This window comes from Phocoena phocoena, chromosome 1 (assembly GCF_963924675.1).
Source record: "Phocoena phocoena chromosome 1, mPhoPho1.1, whole genome shotgun sequence".
Taxonomy (NCBI): Eukaryota; Metazoa; Chordata; class Mammalia; order Artiodactyla; family Phocoenidae; genus Phocoena; species Phocoena phocoena.
In genome coordinates this window covers 151064429-151082752 of record NC_089219.1, presented here as the reverse complement: position 1 = coordinate 151082752, position 18324 = coordinate 151064429, and the positions used below count along the sequence as shown (strand labels likewise).

The window sequence follows — 18324 nt, the reverse complement described above, 5'->3', positions numbered from 1 at the left end:
ATGGCTCACACTGGGTCATCCGTGCAAGCCCCCAGCACGCTGTCTGCTCTTCTGTCTTACCTGGGCCAAGGTGGGCCTCCCACGTCTCAATGAAAGAGATAGGGTTTGAAGGTTTGCCCAGGCAGAAATAGAGGAGGAGCACAAAACTCTTAAACACATTCTCTGGAAAAATTCCCATCATTGAGTTTACTATGTCACTTAATTAACAGGCAGGGGTTGGATTAGCCCACCGGGCGTCATTAGGAGCTAAGCAAGCATGCTGGCAAGGAGCAAGTCGTATGTCATTTTAAAAGGCTGCTCGGGGGTCATTGGGATACAGGCCTGGCTCTCTCCAGAAGTCTCTGGTGGTCCTGGCTACAGGGATACAGCTGTAAAGAAGCCTTTGTATGTCTTCTGCAGAGAAGGCCTCAGACGTAATCTATTTACTTTTCTCCTCCTGCAAAAGTCTCCTTTCACCCGGTTGGTTGATGGTCAATTGATGATTGGCACTCTGAAATCAAATGACATCAGAGCAGGTGTGGAAAAACCAGTTGGATGCAGCAGCCTGGCTGTCCCATAAAGGACTGAACCTCTCTGCTCCTGGCCTCTTGTGACCTCCCGGCACTCGGATCGGGCGTACCTGTGCGCATGCACCTGTGTGTGCATTCACATCTGCACACCTGTCGAAGCTTCATCCCCTGCCCTGTGGTCTGCAGATGCCGAGGTGGGACTTCTTGCAAAACTATTTGGCTGTCCTTATCTTTGGGGTCTGTGGAACACTACCAGAAATATACTCAAGCTTAGCAAGAGGCTAGGCAACCCTTTGCCCCCTCTCTAAGATGGTGTTTGCTTTAAAAACAAAAGCTAAAAACCAAAAAAAGCCTTCACGTTCCTCACTCCACCTCTGCCCCTCACTACTAGGCCCACGTCCTTTCTCTGCCAGCTGCCCAGATTCCTCCGTGTGTCTCCTCAGGGGCCCCAGGGATGGGTGCAGGGGGCTCTGAGCCCTGGAGAGGGGGACCCCACCTGCTTTGTCTCTCCTACACCCAGAGCGGAGTGACACATGCTTAGAGGGAGCGGATGCCCCTTCTGAGGTGACCTGAGCCAAGAGGGCATCTGGCAGCTCCACACTGGCCTTAGTTTTCATGGGCTTGTTGCTGTTTGTAAAATTCCCTTAAACCCAACTGTCTACAGTGTTTTATTTTATTTTTTTAATTTCTATTGGAGTATAGTTGATTTACAGTGTTGTGTTAGTTTCAGGTGCACAGCAAAGTGAATCAGTTATAGATATACATACATCCACTCTTTTTTAGATTCTTTTCCCATATAGGTCATTACAGAGTATTGAGTAGAGTTCCCTGTGCTATACAGTAGGTCCTTATTAGTTATCTATTTTATATATAGCAGTGCGTATATGTCAGTCCCACTCTCCCAATTTATCCCTCTTCCCTGCCAACCCCCCCTCCGCTTTCCCCCCTGGTAACCATAAGTTTGTTTTCTACATCTGTGACTCTGTTTCTCTTTCGTAAATAAGTTCATTTGTATCATATTTTTTAGATTCCACCTATAAGCGATATCATATGGTATTTGTCTTTCTCTGTCTGACTTATTCACTCAGTATGACAATCTCTGGGTCCATCCATGTTGCTGTAAATGGCATTATTTCATTCTTTTTTATGGCTGTCTATAGTGTTTTAAAATATTTTTTCTTAAGGTACTCTGGCAATAGGATTTATCTTTTCCTGTGGTGACAATCAAAACAGGATTTTAATATCTGTATTAAAATATATAACTTTGAGTATATATAGACATATATGTATATATGTGTGTGTGTGTGTGTGTGTGTGTGTATATATATATATATATATATATATATTCCTTTCATCCACTTGTTCCGTTTACACAAGCCTTTGGATATAACTGGCTGTCCTTTGGAACAGTACTTGACCTCTGGTAGGCCCCCAATAAATACATGTTGAGTGGATGCATGCTTGCACACATGAAAAACTGACTAGTAATTAGGTAGGTGTGGAAAGATAAGAGACATAATTGTCATAAAAAGGTTTAACTCTCTCTCTCTGAGTATGTGTGTCCTGGTGGGTGCACATACTTTAATTGTCCCTGTTCAAATATTGTGCCATGTCTTTGCACTTCTATCTTCATGGTCACACCCTAAATACAACTTGGACCTTTTTGGATGTGGTGTCAGAGGGTCCAGATGACAGGTCTCCTACAGACACTTGCATGTGAGGAATGAGGTTCATTTGGCTTTCCCACCCTGGACCCCACCTCATGTCATTTACTTGTACATTTTTCCAAAATCTGTTGCCTGCTACCACTATCAGCCAAGGGGAGCTTTTCAGAGATGCTCTGTAATATTGCACTGAGGGCCTGCAGACTCGCGTATCTCTATTTTCTCCATCCACATCTCCTGATCATTTTCATGCATAAGGCCCCAGCACCACAGTATCAAAATGACAATAAAATGGGGCACATCTCTTTAAGGTGCTTGAAGCATCATTGGCAGACATAAGGCATACAAAATATAATACCAAAAATTTCAGTCAACTAAAAGAATAATTAAAATTACAAATAGTTTTGCTGTTGTAAAAAAATGGAATTAATTTAAAAGTAGAGTTAATTTTAGACAACCATGCAATTTATAGTTACAACAGAATGTAAATATCATAAACATTGGAAGTGTAAATAATATAATAGAGTGAAAATCAGGGCGTGTGGGCAGCGTTGACAGGAGGGAGAGTTCTAGCGTAGTCCTGGCAGGGAGTTAGTTAATACTATCTAAAGTGGAAGCATGAATTGTTAAAAGTAGATTCAACCCTATTAATTTTTTTTTTTTTTTTTTTGCGGTACGCGGGCCTCTCACTGTTGTGGCCTCTCCCGTTGCGGAGCACAGGCTCCGGACGCGCAGGCTCAGCGGCCATGGCTCACGGGCCCAGCCGCTCCGCGGCATGTGGGATCTTCCCGGACCGGGGCACGAACCTGTGTCCCCTGCATTGGCAGGCGGACTCTCAACCACTGCACCACCAGGGAAGCCCAACCCTATTAATTTTGTTTATAGTTTTAAACATATATACACATCCACACAAGACAGGGTGAGGGGCATGGTTCAGGGTGTAGCGCCCCCAAAGAGTGAAGTGGCATGAAACAGACCACACGGGAAGGTGCCCTGGGGTCAGGCCCTGTCCCCTGCCTCGCTGGTCACAGGGCGGACACACCTGACACTTCCTTTGCTCCCTGCATCATCCATCTGAACTTGCCGGGAACTGTCCTGCCCTCCCTCCCTCCCCCAGCCCCTTGCACTGAGGGCCGGCGGACTCGCCTATCCCTGTTTTCTCCCCCACCCAATACTTTTGGCCTGGCATGACCGCAGTGGCTTCCCTTTGTTGGTGCTTTCAGCCTAGGGGTGTGTGGTTGTGTTGGAGACAGATGAGTAATGGGCCTGCCCGAGAGGCACACCCACCCCCGTGGGGCAGGATCGTGCCTCTGCAGGCCAGCTCGTGCACCAAGTTTGGGAAGAGGGTGCAGGGGTCACATCTGGCCTGCTTAGAAATGTGACCACCAAGAAGCCAGGCTCAGGGAATAAAGAACGGACCCTTTAGATCCAGGGACCAAGGCCCCAGGAAGAATTTTAATACCTGCTTTGGCCCCTGAGCAACAACTCAGCAGGACCTTTTGCCTTTCCCTTGAGTACAAAAGGGTGGCTTGAAAGTGCATGTCACCCCTCCAGCCCTGCCACACGCAATGCTGTTAGGTGATTTTGTGAGAGAGTGTGGCCCAAGGTCTCGGGGTGGCCTCATGTCCTCAATTCATTCAAGGCTCCTCAGCACCACCCTCCCCGGAGCACTTTGTCCCTCGACCTGCCTGAGCTGGGCGCCTGCTTCCCATAAAGCCCACCCATCCCCGCCCTCCATTTTACCTGGGGACCCAACATCTGATCAAGACTTGAGCGCGTTCAGCAGCATTCCCTTGCGGCTCTTTGCACAAAGACGACACCCCGGTGAGTCCAGCCGTCCACAGGAAGGCTGGCTTCTCTGACCCGGGACATGGGCCTGGCTTCCAGGCCACTCCTCTACCATAACATTGACCCTTCCTGTTGGCTTCCTGGCCTGCCTTCTGTCACAGTCTGTAGGGTGTGTGTGTGTGTGTGTGTGTGTGTGTGTGTGTGTGTGTGTGTGTGAAGTGTGCGCAGGGGCAGTTGTGTGTCTCCAGGCCCTCCAGGCTGGGGTTTGGGGTGCTGGGTGCCCTCAGGGTTGGCCTGTCCTCTGAAACGATGAACTACATTATATGGTCTCCCTAGAGCTGGGGTTCAGGCTCCTTCCTGGAAACATAAAGATGCAGATGTCCTGAGCTGGATGTCTGACCCCAGGAGTGGGGAGTTTCCATTCTCTTGCTGCCAGCCTCACTAGAAGTTTAACCAGGAGTATGAAAAATGTATAGATTGTGTTGATTTTGGCAATGGCCACAGCCCTCCAAGCTTGACGAATCCGTCTGTCTACCTTCCCTCCCTCCAGCATGACTCATCCTCTTGTGTCTCTGCCTCACTCCCCTGGGCCATCAAAGGCAGGGCTGGAGGCAGGTAGGGGCAGGTAGGAGGAACTTAGGTGAGCAAGAAAGTTCATGATTCTTCTTAGTTAATACGTTGGAAGAGGACCCCAAACTGAGAGATTTGAGGGCTAGCATCACATGCTAAGTCGACAGGAATCCGGCTACCCAGACTCAGGAGTCCCAGGGTTGAAAGTGACAGCTACCATCTGGTGCAGGCACTGTTGGATACTTCACATTCACTCTCTCTAACTTTGGCAACACATCCGCTGGCAAGGAAGATATCATTACTTCCATTTTGCAGATGAGGAAGTTGAGGCTGAAAATAGATTCCATATTTTACTAAGTTAAGTAAATTGTCCAGGCATCTCATACCCAATTAGAAACAGGGCTTGCATTCAAACCCTGATCTGTGTGGCCCTGGAGGCCAGATTCTGTGTACTCCGAAGCTCCTGATTTAGTGTTTTGCCACTTGCACCCTTTCTAAAAGACCTCTATCATGCACATTAAACAGTGTGCTTCAGGGGCCACACGGCCTGTCTGAGGATGCCTGACTTGACAGATGCCAAGTGGGTGCATTTTGGTGCTCGGAGCCTCTGTGCATTCTGAACTCTCCCACCATCCTCATCTCTCCACGCGATGGGGCAGGTGGCTCTGTTTGGGTGTCACGGGGAGCAGAGTTGCAGAGGCTGGGCCTCTGCGTGGGGAAGGCCGAGCGCCCACTACTTGTGGCGCTTGACCTTGACTGAAGAGCTGGCCTTTCTGGTGCTCTGAGGAGCTCAGCGCAAGAACCTCCGACTGCTGCCCAAGTAGTTCATAGTCTCCCAGAGATGAAGGGGCCATGGATGGAGGACCAGTCCAGAGCAGGCAGACAGCCCATGTGGGTTCTCCCAGGCCGAGTGGCTTGGCTGAGCTGGGACTCAAGCTGTGAACTGGCACTTCTCAGAATGAGGCAGAGGCCTTGGGGAGGGACGTTCTTGCTGTTACCTGCTGGGCCGAGGAGAAAGCACTCCTTGCCCAAATCCCTCTGACCCATGCTCTCTTCCGGCCTTGGGCCCCCTAACCCCCATCCCTAATAAAGCCCATCCCTGGCCTCAAATAGTGCATGGTAGGGAGGACCAGGACCAAACGGAGGAGATGGTTTCCCAGAAAACAGGGCTATTGAGAAGCAGCCACGTGTGATAGATTTCCCTTCGCAATTCTGCCACTCACCAGCCGTGTGGCTCTCGACAAGTCTCTTAACCTTTCCAAGCCTTAGTTTCCTCATCTCTAAAATAGGAGTAGAAGAATGGAACTGGAAACCTACATCCACGTGAAAACCTGCATGCAGGTGTTTACAGCAGCTTTATCCATAATCGCCCGCTCTTGGAAGCAACCAAGATGTCCTTCATAGATGAATGCGTAAATAAACTGTGGTCCATCCAGACACTGGAATAATATTCAGAACTGAAAAGAAGTGAGCTCTCAAGTCATGAAGAGATATGGAGTTACCTTAAATGCGTATTCCTAAGTGAAAGAAGACAATCTGAAAAGGCTACATAGTGTATGATTCCAACTATGTGACATTCTGGAAAAGACAAAACTATGGAGAGAGTAAAAAAATCACTGGTTACCAAGGCTTTAGTGGGGTGAGAGGGATGAATAGCGCACAGAGATACTTAGGGCAGTGAAACTATGCTGTATGATACCAAATGGTGGATACATGTCATTATATATTTGTCCAAACCCATAGAATGTACAACACCAGGAGTGAACCCTAATGTAAATGATGGACTTCAGGCGATAGCGACAGGTCAGTGTAAGCTCATCAGAAAAATGTGCCACTCGGATGGGAAATGTTGGTACAGGGGGAGGCTGTGCACGTGGTGGGGGGGCAGAGGGTATACAGGAACTCTCTCTATACTTCTGCTCAGTTTTGCTCTAAAAAATAAAGTCTACTTTTTAAAAAACAGGGGTAGAAACATGTCATACAGGCATAGTACTGATAACGTGAAGTCATGTATATAAGCTGTCTAACACATTGTAGGTAGTGAATAATGGTAGCCGCTGTCACCACAATGTGGGTTCATGATTTTTCTTTGTACCTTTAGTAAAGAATATATATTCATTATAAAAGAATATATATTCATTATAAAATATATATTAGTAAAGAATATATATTCATTATAAAATTATAAAGAATAAATATTTATTAGGACTCCCCTGGTGGCACAGTGGTAAGAATCCACCTGCCAATGCAGGGGACACGGGTTCGAGCCCTGGTCCGGGAAGATCCCACATGCCGCAGAGCAACTAAGCCCGTGCGCCACAACTACTGAGCCTGCGCTCTAGAACCCATGAGCCATGACTTCTGAAGCACGCGTGCCTAGAGCCCGTGCTCTGCAACAAGAGAAGCCACCACAATGAGAAGCCCGCGCACTGCAATGAAGAGTAGCCCCCGCTCGCCGCAACTATAGAAAGTCCGCGCACAGCAATGAAGACCCAGTGCAGCCAAAAATAAATTTAAAAAAAACAATATATTATAAAAATTTAGACTATAAAGAGAGGAAAAACACTTGAAATCCCATTACTCAGAGCAAGCATATCACCTGCCTTCCAAATTTCTCTCTATGCATAATATATATGTAAGTATGTGTATGTTTTTATATAATTAGGATCACGAAACACAGCCTTTTTCTCTTTCAGTAATATGCTTGTGGACATCTTTCCAAGTTGACCAATCTACATCATCTTATATAATGGCTAAATATACCATAATTGTAGCTGGCCCCCTGTAGATGGGTGTGCAGTATTTCTAGTATTTTGTTGCCATAAATAACTGTGTGATGAACCTTTTAGTGGAGACGTATTTAGATACAAATAAATACACACTGAGGATAAATTCCTGCAGGAAATTGGTACCACCAATAAGGCAAGAACCTTCTCATTTACCCACATCCTCTTTAATACTGGAAGTTATCAATTTTGGTTAACAATTTTCTTTTCTGAAACTAGAGCAAGATTTTAGAAGTTCAAGTATTGGAGGGGATGGGTAGGAAGGCAGAGAGGAGAGACATCCCAGGTGGGCAAAGGTGCCTCTCCGAGGTGGGGGAGAGTTGCCCCTCACCTGGCTGCATACACACCTGGCACCTCACCTCTGCAGGGAGCCGAGACCAGGGGCCTCCCTTCCTCAGACTGGGGAGAGGGGCTCAATGGGGTCTGAGGATGCATCAGAGCCTTTTTTATCAGGACTCAGTGGAGGTCTGGAGAAAGGTCAATGGGCAGTGATGGGATGTGCACAGACGGGCTTCCGGGATGAGGATGCCAGATGCTGTGGCTACTGGTGAGATTGACTAGGATTTTAGCCAGTTAGTATGAATAGCTAGTATTTATTGATCTCTTAGTTTGTATCAGGTGTTGTGTTATGATTTACGTAATTACCTCGTCTAATGCTCTTAGCAACCCTGTGAGGCAAGTACTGCCATCGGCTCCATTTAGAGAGGAAGCTGAGGCACGCAGGAGTTAGGACACTAGCCTAGGGGTAGGTCAGCACTCACACTCTGGTCTCTCCACTTCAGCAAAAGGCAGAAGACCATTCATTCCTGCCTCTGTTCACTCAACCAATTCATACTAACCCCCTTCCAAATGCTTAATAGTGGCTGGTCCTCTTGAACACTGAGCAGGGTCCAGAGCAAAGGGCTGGGAAAGGGTGGACTTCAGGAGCTGCAGCCCTGGGGGCTTAGAGGGGCGTGTGGTCGCAGAGGACACTAGAAGGCCTGAGGTCCGAGGGGAAATCTTGGACCCATGTGGAGAGAGGTGCTTCTGGCTGGGGGAGCAGGGGGTGTCGAGGTTGCTGGGTGCAGTGGGGCTGCAGGTGGTGAAGCAGGGCTGGGCCGGCCTGGGACAGACAGGCACAGAGAGCATTCTAGGTGGTCTCTGAGTGGACATGGTTGGTCTTGAGTGGAGGGACCCCCAGCACAAGAATGGAGGACTCTTGAAGAAATATCTGAGAAGGGAGCCAAGGCAAGACTGAGGACTGTTCCCACTGACTTGCTCGGAAAGACCTTACTCCTGCTTTTTAAAAACTTTTGTAACATTGTAATTTTCCAATACACTTTTTTGTGTGTGTGGTGGTGGTGATAGTGGTTTTTGTTTGTTTGTTTTTTAATTTATTTTAAGTAATTAATTAATTAATTTGGCTGCTCTGAGTCTTAGTTGTGGCAGGATCTTCATTGTGGCATGTGGGATCTTTAGTTGTGGCATGCAGGATCTTCATTGTGGCATGCGGGATCTTTAGTTGTGGCATGCGGGATCTTTAGTTGTGGCATGTGGGATCTAGTTCCCTTACCAGGGATCGAACCTGGATCCCCTACATTGGGAACGTGAGTCTTAACCACTGGACCACCAGGGAAGTCTCTTTTTTAATTTTTTAAAAATTTATTTTATTGAAGTATAGTTGATTTACAGTGTTGTGTTAATTTCTGCTGTACAACAAAGTGATTCAGTTATATATATATATATATATATATATATATATGTATACATTCTTTTTCATATTCTTTTCCATTATGTGCTTTTTCAGATTTCTCTGTAGTGCCTAAGAACAAAATTATTTTAAAACTAATCTATTTGTGTGCTTGGTTTGGAAACGGCTAGCTAGGGGGAGCTGGTGAGACTACAGATGACCCACCAGCAGCTCGGTGGGGCGGGAAGGAATCCACACCGCAGAGTAGTGTTGGGAGAGGTGGGATGGAACATTAACTGGGGGCCTCTGTTCCCAGGCCTCCTGTGCAGTGCTTTACCTCATGGACCCCATTTAATCCTCATGGCAGCCCTATGAACAGGCTATTATTCCCACTATATAGCCGAGTAAATTAATGATCCGAGGAGTTCAATAACTTACCCAAGGTCACAAAGCTGGTTGAGCAGTGAGTGGAGGCCAGGCCTTCCTCCCAAGTCCATCCTCTTTCCATTTTCCCGTAGCACAGGCCAGGTCCTGAGGGGGAACGGGGGAAGTGGTAAGTTTGTTCTGAGGTTGACCTTGTCCAAGAAGGCCTGGGGTACCCAGAGCATGGACACAGGGCTCCTGGATTCAGAGGCTGTCATGCTTCCCCTTGGGCCTCAGTAGTGGCTTTGGCCATGCAGGGTGAGAAGCTGCTCTTCACTGACCTGGGAATGACCGCAAGGGAGGCCTATGAGCTCATTGTAACCCAGGCTCTGAATCCTGGGAACCTGCCCCATCCTCACCCCACATCCTGGCTTCAGCTGGAGGAGGGGGAGAGTGAAGTGGAGAGGGCCACACTATCTTGGGATCTTGCATACAACCCTGGGGTGAAAGGGCCTTAAGGGTTCCTTATCAACAGAATGCCTCTGGTTCAGAAAAATTAGCCTCTTTGTGTGCCTGTGTGTGTGTGTGTGTGTGTGTGTGTGTGTGTGTGTGTGCATTTGGCAACTGGGGTCAGGCAGGAACTAACTAGGGCAGCCCTGGGGACTAAGGGGAGGTTTGTAGCTTTTGCATTTTGGAAAACAATCTCCTAGCACAGTTCCATCTGCTGAATTCACCTCCTCTGGGCTGAAGTGGAAGAAAGACTGTATCTTTGGACATAGGTTGCCATGGCCTCTGGGCCTGACTTCCTTGTTCGAGATGGTGCCTTTGGTGGTGACCTTCAGGGACCGAGAAGGCCAGGAGCAGGGCTAGTAGAAGTAGGGAGGTGGTCCTGGCCTCAGCTCAGCACTTCCTGGCCTCCTTCCTCTGCCAGTCTGCTGCTGACCTCTGGAGATGGTGTCCATGAGAAACCCGCATCCGTTCGAGACTAAGGGCTCTGGGTTCCCAATATGGCCCAGGGTCTGTGTTATGGGTCGAATTGTATCCCCCGCCTCGCAAAAAAAATATATGTCGAAGTTCTAACCCCCAGTACATCAGAATGTGACCTTGTTTGGAAACAAGGTAGTTGCAGATGTAATTAGTTAAGAAAAGGTTGCACTAGAGTAGGATGGCCCCCTAATTCAATATGACTGGTGGCACGTGAGGATGACCATGTGAAGACACAGGCATACAGGGAGAAGGCCATGGAGATGGGAGTGGTGCAGCTGCCAGCCGAGGACAACCAAAGACTGCCAGCAAACCACCAGAAGCTGGGAAGAGGCAAGAAACGATCCTCCTACAGGCTCCAGAAGGAGCGTGAGCCTGCTGACAACTTGATTTCAGACTTCTGACCTCCAGAACTGAGAGACAATAATTTCAGGGTTTTTTTTTTTTTTTTTTTTTTTTGCGGTACGCGGGCCTCTCACTGTTGTGGCCTCTCCCGTTGCAGAGCACAGGCTCCAGATGCGCAGGCTCAGCGGCCATGGCTCACGGGCCCAGCTGCTCCGCGGCATGTGGGATCTTCCCAGACCGGGGCACGAACCTGTGTCCCCTGCATCGGCAGGCAGACTCTCAACCACTGCGCCACCAGGGAAGCCCCAATAATTTCAGTTTTAAGCCGCCTAGTTGGTGGTGCTTTGTTATAGCAGCGAGGAAACCAATACAGCCTAGGTCTGAGGGTAGCGCACAGGAGCCCTCTCTGCATCCTGGCATACAGTTCCCTCTTTGAGAAGGGCCCCTCTGTGCTTGTGTCTCCATCATTCCTCCTATCTTGAGGGAAAGATGGCCTGTCTCCAGTGGAGATAACCCTGCCTTGGCAACCTCATGAATGTCCCCACTCAGAGCACATGAGGCCTGCAGGCTACTGGTTGTGGCTGGGGGGGCTTGCTTCTGTGTGTGGAGAAGGGATGGGGACTGTGACCTCATCTCTGCTGGCCTAAAAGCCCTGGGCTTAGCATTTCCAGGGGCCAGGAAATATCAAGACGTGCTTCAGTGGTTTTGCTACAGTCTGTGATTACATGGTCTGATGGGACAGGCTCATTGGTGCTCAAATGTGCTTTTTATAAAATCCCAAACCACTCCTCTTGGAGTCTTCTGTTCCCCCGCTCCGTCCAGCTCAGCGTGAGGCTGTAAAAAAAAAAAAAAAATGTTCCTGTGGTTTTGGTGCTCTGTGTGTGTGTGTGTGTGTACACGCGCACGCATGTGTGTCAGCGAGAGGCAGAGCACAGAGAGACAGACAGAAATGGAGAGATTCAGATGCACAGGTGGACACAGAGTGCCTGTGTCTGCAGCACACAGAGTTGAAATAGGAGACTGGAAGACTTCTTCCTTTCTCAAGACGCTCTCCCCTTTGGGAGCCGGTGGCAGCTCTCACTTGAGGTAGAGCTGGCGAGTTTCCACTCCTTGGCAGCCCCGGAGAATTCTTCATCGCTCAGATTGGCCAGGAGCTGGATAGGTGTGTCCCAGGAGCAGAGCCCAGACAATGCCTCTCTGTGTGGGCTCTGGCCTCTGTGCTCCCTTATCAAAGCTCTGGCATTTCTGGGCACTGCGGGCAGGGGAGATGCGGTCTGCACGCCACCTGTGCCCTTCACCCCCACCAGGGGTGAGGCCGTCCTCATGCCGGGCAGAGATCTCCTACTGGGGGAGCCCAGGAATGCGTGTGGGCGTGGGCGGGGTTACGGTGCGTGGCTCAGAGTGAGCTGTACCCATCCCCTCTCCAGGTGAGAGCATAGCTCCTCCAGAGGAGAGCTGGGAATGCCCAGAAGAGGGTGGGGTGTGAAGGAGAGGATGTCGCGTGGGCCTCACCTGCAGGCACGAGGGAGGTGAGCAGTAGGGCTTCTAAATGCCATCCCAGAAAGGTGGTCAGGACTTCAGACCACTGAGTCAGAAGGTTGCAGGCTTCTGGAATCTCTTCATGTCCCCACATTTGCTGGGTGCTCCCCTGCAGGCATTAATGGCAAAACCTGTACAAGGAGTGTGGTCCAGGTGCTCATCTTTGGGGATGTAAGGGAAGGGAGCGTGGGGGTCTCTTTCCAAAACTCCCCGAGAGCGTGGGGAGAAGAGGAGACCCACCCCTGCCGCCACCCCATGACGGAGTGCGCTTCACAGCTTTAAAGATAGTCCCAATGTGCCGAGGTTTTGGAACTTGTTAAAAGGAAGGAAAAGAGTGTCAGGAGGCTCAGCCCTTATCAGCCAAAAGTTGTCCCCTCGTCCCCAGGTTATACAAACAAGTCCAGGCTGTCGTGTCCCCTGCCGCATCCCCATGCACCTGGCATCACAATCGAGCAGCCTTCTCATGGAGACTCCGGCGGCCTCCCTCAGCTGGGCCTCCTGGCTGAGCTGTGGCACCTCCGGGACAGGTGACCCTGGCGGGCCCAGCAACTTCTGTGAGAACCGACCTCAAATCTGAGCATGTTGCCTGCTGATGGGCTTGTGTTGATTTCTCTTGCTGTCCACCTTTTCTTCACTCCCATCCTCCATACACACTCCCCTCCCCTTGCCTGCCCCAGCCTCTCTGCCTCCTGCGCCCTTCAACTTCACCTCCCTTCTGCCGAGGAGGCTCCAGAGAGAGCCCTGAGGAAGCTGGAGACTGCTCGCGGCCTTGGCTCTGCCACTGAGCTGTGTGTCGTTGGGCCCCTAACTTTACCTCTCTGAGACTCAGCTTCCCCATCTGCGAGGTAGTCCCCCAGACTCTTTGCAACTCTGATCATTAAGTCTTACTTCCGTGGAGGTGAACATTGTCTAGGAAATAAACGTGTGCTTTTCCCCGAAGCACCTAGTTTTGGACGTTGTCTGTAAGCTATGTCAGCTGGGTTAGAGAAGCCACCCCACATTTCTAGATGGGGCAGGGTCAGAGACAGGTGACAGCCCTTCCTGTGGATAATAATGCTTTTGTCCCTGGAGGCACCTCTAATTTATTAAGACCTGTTCTCCCCTATAACTATAAACGTCCTTGTGCACTAGGCAGGGTACTTAGTACCTATATTTTACAGACTGCAGAACAAGGCCCAGAAAAGTGAAGTCCTTCCCCAACGATCCGTGACCCCTGGTGATTAACGTAAATTAGTAGAAAGAGAGCCAGCCAGAAGCCAGATGATCTGCCCTTAGAAAATCACCAATATCCCTAAGTCCCCAGTTTCCTGTCTATAAAGTGGCAGTAATAATGGTTGCAGGGTCACGCACAATAACAGAGGTGCAAATAGTTTGCAGACTCTAAAGCACCTGTTCACCTTCACCATTCATGGTGGCGCAGAGAGCGGGTGACATTCTCACGGTGTTCTCCCCCCTCCGCTTCCCTCCTGCGTGCTCTTCCCTCCAGGAGATACACGCCATCTTCCAGGGTATTTCTCTGGGCCTCCTATCTGGCCCCTAATCCCCCTATGGTTCTCTCCCTCCAGACTGTAAATTCACCTGCCACCCGGAGTGCCGCAGCCTGATCCAGCTGGACTGCAGTCAGCAGGAAGGCCCCTCCTGGGACAGACCCTCTCCAGAAAGCACCCTCACTTTGACCTTCAGCCAGGTAGGCAGCAAGGGCTCAAGGACCAGGCTGTGAACAGCCTCCGAGGTGTCCCGGGCTCCCCTGTCCCTCCCAGGAGCTCTGGTGAGCGGGAGGTGGCATGAGTGTTCCACATACACTGGATGTTGAGGTAGGTCCCCTTCTGGCTGGATGGGGTCCACAGCACACGCTCTGATTCTGCCCCCAATTCTGATGTGGGGGGCGAGGGTCCCACACCACCAAAGCAATCATCTGACACCCACTGGGTGTCCTTCAGTTCACCTCAATAATGGCACTATCTGTGCGCCTCCCCACCACCACTTCAGATACCAATTGCAAGGCCGTGTTGTCCCCTTCTACAACTCCCTCCTTGGGTTCAATTAATTTGCTAGAGCAGCTCACAGAACTCAAACATTTTACCTACTAGATGATCAGTTTATTATAAAAGGATCTAACTTAGGAACAGCCAGATGGAAGAGATGCAGAGGGCAAGGTGTGTGGGAGGGACACAGAGCTTCCATGCCCTCTCCAGGCGCCACTCTCCCTGCACCTCCACGTGTTCACCAACCCAGAGGCTCTCCAAGCCCCAACTTTTTGGGTTTTTATAGAGGCTTCATGACACAGACATGATTGATTAAATCATTGGCCATCGGTGATTGATTGATCCTCCAGCCCCTCTCCCCTCCCCAGAGGTCAGGGGCTGGGACTAAAAGTTCCAGTCCTCCAACACTTGGTTGGTTCTCCTGGCAACAAGCCTGCATCCTTAGGTGGCCTCCGAAATCACCTCATTAACATAACAAGAAACACCTTTGTTGCTCTCCTCACTTAGGAAGTTCCAAGCGTTTTAGGAGCCCTGTGCCAGGAAAGGAGACAGAGACCAAATATATATTTCTTATTAAAAAAACACAATATCACACACCTTCTTCCAGGTGGCTGGGGGGATGGAACAGAATCGGTGACACAGGGAAGTCTGTCACTATTGAGAAATGCCCTGTAGTCCACCCCAAGCACAGAGCCTGCTTTGGCCTAGGGCTCCAGCCATAGGTGTGGGTATGGGTAGGGGTAGCGGTGGGGGTCCCAGAGAAAGCTCCTGAGGATCCTCTGAGGCCTCGTAGCCCTGGGGCAGTGGGGATGCTGGGGCTGAGGCTTCTCAGCACATCATCGTGCCTGCCAGTCAGCCAGCCAGACCAGATCAACTTCAGAGGGACTGTGCAAATGTTCTTTCCCTGTGTCAAAGGACCAGGAAGTTAATGCCCAAAGCAGCTCTTGGTTCTGGGCTTTGCCAAGCCACTTGAACTAGGGTGTGTCTGACCTTTGATGTCGAGGATTTGGGAGGGAGACAGGAGAGCGTTGTTTTTAATTCTTGCATTGATGAAACATTGATTATCTACTATGTGCTAAGCACTGGTAAGAGTGGGGATAATAAATGATACATCATAGTTCTGGTCCTCAGAGAGCTTACATGCTGGCAGGGGAGGCAGAATACAACCAAATAGTATATAGTGTGATGCATGTTTCAATAAAAGTATGAATGAAGCGTTTTGAGTATGTGGTGCAATTGTTTCTGTTGGGAGAAATCAGGGAATACTTCCCAGAGGAGGTGACATTTGCTGTAAGCCTTAGTGTATTGGTCAGATGTTGCTGGTTAAGGAAGTCAGGAGTGTCCATCCTTAGTGTAAGGACATCGTCCATTTATTAATTTAACAAATGTGTTTTGAATGTAGAGCATGTGCCAGGCCCGGGAATGCCAGGGACTTAGTGATGCAGTAAAGTAGGGGAGCAAGACTTTAATTAAACCCCACGTTTCTGAGAGAAAAGCCCTGGGTGCTGTGAGAGACAACACAGATGCTGAATGACTGGTTATTTCCTCAAGAGAATACAAGTGGGCCGGTGGAATCAGGGTCCAGTCCCAAGTCCCCAGACTAGCCATCCACACGCTTTTTCTGACCATGATGTACATGTTCAACAATGTTCAGTCACCTGGTCCACCCATGGGTGCTACCGGCCTCCCTGCTGTTCCCCAGGCCTTTTTCTCCCACTGGGAAAGTAGTACTAGAAAGCAAATATGATGTGTATTTTTATAAGAATGATATTGAATTCGTTCTAAAAAATATATTTTTTAAATTCTGTGCATCCGAAAGAGACTTGGAGCCGCCCCTCTCCACTGCTCCCGCGCCCCGTGGCCCAGGCCTCACTGAGCCCTCAGACACCCTGGCCGTGGGGCGGCCTGGGCCATCCGCAGTGTGAGAGCGGGCAGGCGGGAGGCATCGTTCCAGCCTCGGGCCCGGCCACTGCTGCCTGCCCCGGCTCCCAGCATCATGCACACAGCCGTGGAGTTCCACATCCGGCACAACTACCCCTGGAGTAAGCTGCCAGTCCACGTGAGGCAGCGTCTTGGAAATTCACAGAGAGAATACGAGAAGCAGGTTGTCCTGTACATTATTCGCAGTCAGTTACAATATAGAAATACTTAAACATGTCAAGAAGGTGAACCCAAGTACTATGGGGAACTGTGCAGTCGTGAACATCTCATGCTGTACCCTTGCCATTTATCAGATATGGTAAAGGGCCTGAGGATAACACCATGTTCGTATTATCCACCATATTATCCTGGGATCATGGATGACATTATGAACAGTGAGAAAACTTATGATTCATTGCCCAGTTTTACTGCTGCTGCCTGCCTAAGGCTTCTTGGCATAGGAAGAAACCAGTACATTGATCTGATGAACCCGTGTAGATCATCAACATTTTTTTTCACAAGGAAAACGGCCCATGATCTTTTACCAGTAAAGCCAATGGAAATTGCCATAGAGGCATGCTGAGTGGTGTAGCCTGGCTATATCACAGAAGATGACATAAAGATATGCAGTTTGCCTGAGAAATGTGCTATTGATAAGGTCATTGATGCAGGCCCTCAACTCTCTGGGTCACTAGATTACAATGTAGTACATAGTTCATATAACACAGGATTTATTTATCTGGATGTGCTAAAATCTGATGACAGCTATGTAGTAGTTCCTCCTCTTGCAGGTTTTGTAATGAATCGAGTGAAAGGTGATTGTTTTGAAACTCTGTATCTGTTTCCATAGATGAGCATACTAGTATTGTGGGTCTTGCAAATGCACTTGAGATAGACCTATCCCTGGTTAAGGATGCTGTGTCATTCGGGGTACTGCTGATTGGGGTTTGCCCACAAGATAGGACTTCCCTGGCGGTCCAGTGGTTAAGACTCCACGCTGCCAACGCAGGGGGCGCGGGTTCGATCCCTGGTCAGGGAAGTGAGACCCCACATGCCGAGCAGTGCAGCCAAAAGATTTAAAAAGAAAAAAAAGGACAAGCAATAAATTTGGATCAACTTCGTTCATCGTGGAGGAATGCTCCATCCGTAAACAGAATAAAGTAACTCGTTTATTTACTATGAGAAAAAAATTATGTACATCCTCCACACACTTTGGAATTGGAACTGTTTATAACGTAGTCTGGATGTAACCAGACCTCTTGGGAGGGCCTTGCCCTGTCCAGAGTGAGAAAAGGAAGGGAGACAAATCTGACCCCCAAAGCCCTGGTGAATGATGCAGATTTTTGCTGAAGGTTTTCTTTAGAAGATGGAGGAGGGAAGTTACATAGCACACCATATAACAACATTTACCAAAAATCTTATTTAAACGACTCTTTATTTTCCCAATTTTCTTTCCCATTGGGAACTTCCAAGTCTCTCTTCTTTCTGTTCCCCTCGAGCCTACCCATCCTCCATCCCAGAGCCCGCTCACCCCACTCCATCCTGCATTTCTACTTTGGGTCTCTATTTCTTCCTCTAGAGCAGCAGGTCTCAAATGGGAGGGGGTGATCTTGCTGCCCTCCACCAGGTGGGACATTTGGTAGTTACTGGAGACATCTTTGGCTGTCACAGCTTGGAGGAGGCTACTGGCACCTAGTGGGCAGAGGCCGGGGATGCTGCTAAACAGCTTCCATTGCACAGAAAAGCCACAGCCCCGCAACAAAGATTCATCCGGCCCTAACTGTGAGCAGTGCGGAGGTTGAGCAACCCTGCCCTAGAGTGGCTTGGCCAGCTCTCACGTGGGTGGGAGGGAAGGCCCCAGAGCAGGGCCTGGGGTTTGCTGCATGCCTTGTCTCATTCCCAGAATTTCAACAGTGAACAGGTGTTTCCAGATCTGAGTATTGGAAGCAGAGTGACTCCCTTCCCTCTGTTGGAGAGATGAGTCAACCTTGGAATTTTCTGGCAAGCTAACTCAGGGCTGTGTCTAGAGCAGAACCACCACTGAAGTATAGAGGACACATAGAAGAAGCCAAGAGTCCCTCGTGGGTACAGCAGAGCAGCACGCCCACCGGCAGCCAGCCTGGAATGGGGTTTGCTCCCGGGCCGGCTGGGTTGGGCTGCAGTGTTTGCCTTGGACAGGCCTGGCTGCATGCTTCAGGCACA

The 18324-nt window shown here is 49.4% G+C and overlaps 1 protein-coding gene across 1 annotated transcript in view; it reads left to right on the top strand.

Moving 5' to 3' along the window:
• The window catches only part of RASSF5 (Ras association domain family member 5), a 69608-nt gene that overhangs the window by 13936 nt on the left and 37348 nt on the right, over window positions 1-18324 (top strand). Inside the window, exon 2 of the mRNA XM_065889899.1 lies at window positions 13783-13904. Within this exon, the coding sequence (XP_065745971.1) occupies window positions 13783-13904 (122 nt within the window). The remainder of the gene's footprint in view (window positions 1-13782; window positions 13905-18324) is intronic.